Source organism: Dipodomys ordii, unplaced genomic scaffold, assembly GCF_000151885.1.
Source record: "Dipodomys ordii isolate 6190 unplaced genomic scaffold, Dord_2.0 Scaffold150, whole genome shotgun sequence".
NCBI classification, from domain to species: domain Eukaryota; kingdom Metazoa; phylum Chordata; class Mammalia; order Rodentia; family Heteromyidae; genus Dipodomys; species Dipodomys ordii.
The window spans coordinates 4,164,715-4,171,312 of record NW_012267366.1 but is presented as its reverse complement, the minus strand read 5'-3'; the positions used below and the strand labels follow the sequence as shown (position 1 = coordinate 4,171,312).

The window sequence follows — 6,598 nt, the reverse complement described above, 5'->3', positions numbered from 1 at the left end:
CGTAGGCTTACCAAAAAGTCCTTTTTAATTCCTTCCCACCTACTAAACCCACCAGATTGACTGATACTCTTCATTCTGTGGTGAATATCTTGCAACGGTGCCTGGACACCCAGAAGGGTCAGCTGCTCCCATCAGCTATCACTTGGCCCATACCTCCACTTCCAGGCATTTGCTGGTTGATTGAAAATACATTTCACGAACTTTCCTACCTGGGCTGGCTTTGAGATACTGTCCTCAGATCTCATCTCCTGAGTAGCTAGGATTACAGGCATGAGCCACCAATGCCTGACTCAATTCAGTATTATTTTTTGAGTGCTACCTTTTGTCACTGCATTAAAGCAGTATCATGAAGTCAAGGTGCATGAAACCAGCTGCCTTGTATGTATGCAATTTGGTTAATATTTCATCTGTGAACTTTAGTATGAAAGAGCTGAAATCATATCCATCCTGAAGACACGCTCCCATAACATGTAGGGTATGTATTCATTGTCTTATAGCTGTTGTTCAATAGCTATCCAACTTATTTTCCAGTTGAATTATTCCCTGGTTTATTGTGTTGGCCTCTCATAAGACTTTGGATTATTTGTATGCAAAGAATTTGTTTTTACATGTTTATGTCCTAGCAATAGGACATTTTGGAAGCTCAATAAATATGTCTTGGTGTGAATTATTGATAGCATTTGACAATTTTCTATGTATATTTTTTCTTTGTTTCTCTTTTTGTTTTTTCTTTGGTGGTACTGAGGTTTGAATTTAGAGCCTTGTACTCAGTATGGATGCACTCTACCACTTGAGCCATGCCTTCAGCCTCTAAATATGCTTCTTTCTTATGGACATGTAATATCAAAGACTTTGCATATCAATTGAACAATTTGAACACGACAATAAAAATTATGTGAAAGCAAAATGCAGGATTTACCTCCCTATTCTTCCCTACACTGAAAAGCAGCAAGTTTTGTTAATGGTAACAAATAGAGTCAACAAGAGATTTAAGGAGATTCTGATGTTTGTTATTTCTAAAATTGAAACCAATATTATGATGCTAAGTAGTTGGCCAAACGTGTGGTCATAAGGAAAAATATATAGTAATAAGTACTGAAGTTAGTGGGTCATATTTTTGTAGGGCCTGATGATGCACAACAAAAAATAGAACCTCATCACACAGCAGTGCTTGGAGAAGGTGACAATGTCCAGGTAGAGAACAAGGTAAGTATGGAAAACATTCCATTTTCTTTTTTCTTTTCTTTTCTTTTCTTTTTTCTTTTTTTGGTCGGTAACGGGGCTTGAACTCTGGGCCTGAGCACTGTCTCTCAGCTCCTCAGCTCCAGGTTAGTGCTCTACCACTTGAACCACAGCACCACCTCCAGTTTTCTGGTGGTTTATTGGAGATAAGAGTTTCACAACCTTTCCTGTCCAGGCCAGCTTTGAACTGCATCATCAGATCTCAGCCTCCTGAGTAGCTAAGATTACAGGTGGGAGCCACCGGCGCCTGGCTAAAAGTTCTGTCTCCTTTTTTTTCCATTTTTTAAAATTATATATTCTGTCTTCTTCTGAGAACATATATAATGATGATATAAAGCTAGAAAAGTTGTCTTCGTTGGGGAATAAATTATACAACAGATTTTCTGACCCCATTCAATACTTTTTCCTATTTCTGTTTGTTTCTTTTTTTAATTTTTTAAATAAGTTTTTATTGTGAAAATACCATACAGAGGGGTTACAATTACATGAGCAAGGTAATGAGTACATTTCTTGTCAAGCATTGTTGCCTCCTCCTTTGTTTTGCCCCTCCCATCCCTGCCCTCACATCTCCACGACTACATTCTCCCTTTCCCCTACCAAAGTTGTAAAGTTCATTTTTCGACATAGCATCTTGTATATCTCATTGCGGCAATGGGTCCACCTATATCTCTATTTAAACAATTTGTTTTGTCCCTTCCCCTCCCCAAATTATACCAGCATCAAATGCAGTGAAAAAAAGGGGTTGTACTGTGGGGGAGGGAGATACAAAGCAACAATCACCTTATAAATATGTTAGAAACAATAGCAAGAAAGAAAAAACCACTTGTGTCCTTGTGTCCTTATCTTGGGGCTCATTAATGTTCTACTTATATCAAAGTAATTCCTAATATTTAGGAATCATAAAGAACACATGGTTTAGTTCTACAAACTTGAATCTGGAGGCAATACTTCTTCATTGTAAAACTGAATTATTTTGCTTTTAGCATAAGTAAAAGTAGGCACACACTGTGACAGTATCAATAAGATCTGCATGCTCACCTAGAGCCCTCTGAAAAGAATCCCCATTGTGAACTGAGACTAGTATGTCATGTGTTTTAAAGTTCTTTTGACAGACCTCTGCTTTTTAAGTAACATTTCTAATATTTAAGGAGGCTTGAGAGGTATTTTTTAAAAATAGATTTCCAGTTTCCTTTTATGTCTGTTTCATTCTGTTGAGCAGTTCACTGACCTTCACTACAGTCTATTTATTAAGTCATCTGAGTGCTTTGTGTCACTCTGTTAAGGAGAATTGAGATCATTTTGCAAAAGCTCCTGAAAAGATAAATTTTGAAACGTAGGGATAAGAACTATTTCAGTGTACAGGTGACTGATGGAGAGACAGTCTGACCTTCTCCCAGCTCTCTGACCCCGGAATGATCGAATATAGAGGGATTTTTTAAGGAATTATTGTACCTTAGCTCACTTTCCTGACAGCTCACCTTCCAATACTTTAATCATCTGCAGCACCTCTATGAACTCTAAAGGAAAAGAAAAAAAGAAATCCTATGAACACCAGATCTCAGAATCTGTGCCCTCTAATATTAAGTCGAACCATATCAAGTCACCACTTTTGACCTATATAAATGGTAGTTTCACATATTTCAACCCAATACAGAAAAGAGGCATGGGAGTTATACACAGAGCAGAATCTGCAGACATCCCAGCTTAGTATATAACAGTATGCGGTTTGACTCAACAACCTCCATTCTTCCTAGACATTATCTAACACATTACAGATAATAAAGATGTGGGAGGTAAAACAAAACACCAAAAAGAAAGTGATGAGGAGAACCAGGACAGGGAGACAGCCAGAACAGAAAAGTATACAGCCAGAAGTCAGCAATCCCCTGACAAACAGCACACGCCACCAAAGGGACATGTGCAATTCACATAAAGAAGCATAGCCTGCACTCTCAAAACCTTAAAAAGATCTTGTGGGGAAAATGCTATTTAAAAGCCAGGCACCAGTGGCTCACACCTGTAATCCTGGCTTCAATTAACCATCAGAAAACCAGAGTTGAAGCGGTGGCTCAGAGTTGTAAAGCCCTAGTCTTGGGAAAAAGAGTTCAGGGATAAAGCCCAGGCCCTGAGTTCAAGCCCCATAGCCAACAACAACAACACCAAAAAACCTATTTAAAATAATTCACATTTACCTGAATACAGGTGGCTCACACCTGTAATCCTGTCTATTCCAGAGGCTGAGATCTGAGGATTGCACTTTGAAGCCAGCCTAGGCAAGAAAGTCCGTAAGATCCTTTTCTCCATTTGACCATCAAAAATCCAGAAGTGAATCTGTGACTCAAGTGTAGAGTGCTAGCCGTAAGAGGAAAAGCTAAAGGACAGCACGTGGAGGCCCTGAATTCAAGCCTCAGTACTGGCACAAAAATTCTTATTTAAATAGAACGTGTCTCTTATACCCATAGTAAGTAGAAACTCCCCCTTAGATTACAATAGGAAAGAAGCTGTAAAAGTTTAAATCTTGGCTTTGCCACATTGTCAGCTGAGTCTCTGGACATGTCTCTAAACCTTTCTGAGCTTCACAAGCTTTGTCTTTGAAATTGAAATAATTGAAGCCAAGTGCACGAGATTTTTTTTAAAGAATATTTGAGATTACTTACATTAAAAGTCTATTCCAAATCTAGCGTGGAGGAGAATAAGTGATATTCAATAGGCCAAATCCAAATGTATTTTTCTAAATAAAGTGTTACTAAACTATAGCCATTACCCATTCACTTGCTATTTTCTACCTATTGTTTCCTACCATAAAGGGAAAATTGAGTTGTGACAGAGATTGAATGAGCCACAAAATCTAAAATTCTCCTGACAAGGAAAGTTTACCAGTCCCTGGAATAGTACATCGCAAAATAGTAGTAACTGGAAAGTTTGCACATCCAAAGGCCTAATTTGACAGACAGTCATCCCACATACATGTTATTAGGTTAGGTTTAAACCTCAGGCCCAACCAAAGGGTACTTAACAGCTTCTACAGTCCTATTCAGTCAGGCTCTAGGCTAGAGTTATCCTCATGTGGAACCAGCCTTAGCCTGAAGCTTCAATCAGGAGCCAAGATGTGACTTCCTAGCATAGCACTAAATTGTGATCAAGAATAAGATACTGATTCAACCCCTGACTTCCTTCACACTGTTTTCCTGCAATTTTACTGTGTCATCAATCATCACACCCATCTCCATCATCCATCAGCAATGTAGGCAATTTCCTCTAGAGTGGCCAGTCTCTAGGACAGGAAAAGAATGCAAGAATAGGACGATGTAGGAAGTCATGCCTTCCCTCTTCCCTAGGTTTCTTTTCTCCATCTTAGCATTTCTTTGAGTTATCTTCAGTTAGCTCATACTTGAGCGACCCTTCCTTCCTCAGGGGTACATCACCTTCTGTCATTATTCCAAAGTTGGCTACAGCAGATAGCAAAGTCATGGGGTCTTGGTTCGTGTTACCTTTAAATATCTTTGGGTCAGAACTTTTGATTTTTTAGAGGAAATCTGAGCTACATGGCTTAAATTTTAACCAGACTTAAATTTTAACCAGTTTCATAGATTAGCATGAACCCCAGGCTACTCTGGCCATTAATCCTGGACTGATACCAGTCACCCTGGTACAGCCTCTATTTCAAGGGCTCAGGCTCTCTTTGCTACTTTGGTCCTCAGTTGGTGTTTTGGACTTTTTCCTGAATGATGGTTGCTCCCTGTGGCACCATGATTAGGAACACATGAGCTTGCTATGAAACACTCCATCTCATGTTTAGCACAGAATTTATACTAGTGTCCTATTAGATGAGCAAACTAAGTACCCAATCAGTTCCTCATTGTTAATCATTCAAACCATACCCAAGAGTAGCCATGCTCTTAAATTGACACCATTTATGGATAATTGATTAAAACAACAATGATTAAAGTTGGATTAAGCATAACATTTAATGGTAATAGCCATTTAGAAAAATAAAGCAAAACACTCCTTTAAAACAAGGTACAACTTTCTTGCTTATAAATATAGAAGTTCATAATATAAGAAACCACTCCAAAGGGCTGACATTGACCAAGAAATGGCAACTCCTCTGAATAACTACAGAAAGATTTTTTTTGAAAATAAAAAGGAAACGACCCATTTTGCAGAACTGGTAACAGTTAATTGTTTTGTGCATATCTTTCCATTGGCCCAAGAAGTACAATGAAGTTTAGTAAGAACAGTTAGATGTAGTTAAACCATGCTTAAGTTCAGTTTCTTTCTGGTAATTTCAGGTAACATATCACTACAATAAATGCAATTGCATACACTTCACTTCATTTTCAAAGTTCCACTATTACCTCAAGCTTTATATTTAAATCAAATATACTGAGTTTGGAAGTCATACTTTGAAATTATTAAGTGAATCATAGGACATTTATCTGGCCTTTGATCATTCATTATTGGTATCAGTGGACGGAACCTCAAGATACATTTTGGCAAAAGTGAGCTTTCACATAAGTTATAAGGGACATGATTCTGAATTAGGACTGTGAGAAGGTATAACAAAGTGAAAGATATGATCTGGCCTCTCAAAGAGCATTCATTTTAGTTGGAGTAATTCAACAGGAAGAAGCAGACCCCTGTTACTGTGTAATGAGTGTTTTCCCCTATCAAATCAGGCATTGACTTAGAACCACACGAGATCTCATGTCTGAAATTGGTCTTTTATTCTCTACATCTTTGTATGATTTTCATCATTTGACACTATGGGCAAGGTCACCATAGATGAGGATTTTCAAGATAACAGCAGCTGGGACTTTAAGTCCTATTGGCGCTCTATTGAATATCCAGAGAGATTATCAGATTTTAAGAAAGACCAACTAAGGAAAATTAAAAAGAAAAAGAAAAAGACACAACAGAGATCTGGTTTAGATTAAAGTAAATGAGAACATTAAAAAGTTAAATGTGTGCAAAACTCATTGAAAGAAACTTGGAACACCCTCCATATTTCTGTAATGATGGAGAACCAAACTTTGTAACTCCCAAAGTATTATAGTTTCTTATTTTAGACCAAATGCATGTGTCCTTTCATTGTACTGTCCAAATAATAATTGGGAATCCATCATTTTATTTGAGTAATATAAAAATAGTAAAGCCTTTCATATTTAGGACTTTATCATTTCAAAATGTGTAAACTGTACAGTATGTTCATCTCTCCCAAAAGACTCATCTTCCAATTAAGGAACATACATGCTGAGCAGTCAGCACCCACATAATATAAGCTTTCTTTGCTTCTCTTTTAACCTTTCTCCTCTGCTTCTTGAACTTTAAACTCCAAGTATACCTCCTTTCCCCT

The 6,598-nt window shown here is 37.7% G+C and overlaps 1 protein-coding gene across 2 annotated transcripts in view; it reads left to right on the top strand.

Annotated features, from left to right (window-relative positions):
• The window catches only part of Pir (pirin (iron-binding nuclear protein)), a 72,082-nt gene that overhangs the window by 58,973 nt on the left and 6,511 nt on the right, over positions 1 to 6,598 (top strand). For both annotated transcript variants that reach the window (XM_013032123.1, XM_013032121.1), the window contains exon 8: positions 1,124 to 1,206. In XM_013032123.1, coding sequence (XP_012887577.1) covers positions 1,124 to 1,206 — 83 coding nt within the window. The remainder of the gene's footprint in view (positions 1 to 1,123; positions 1,207 to 6,598) is intronic.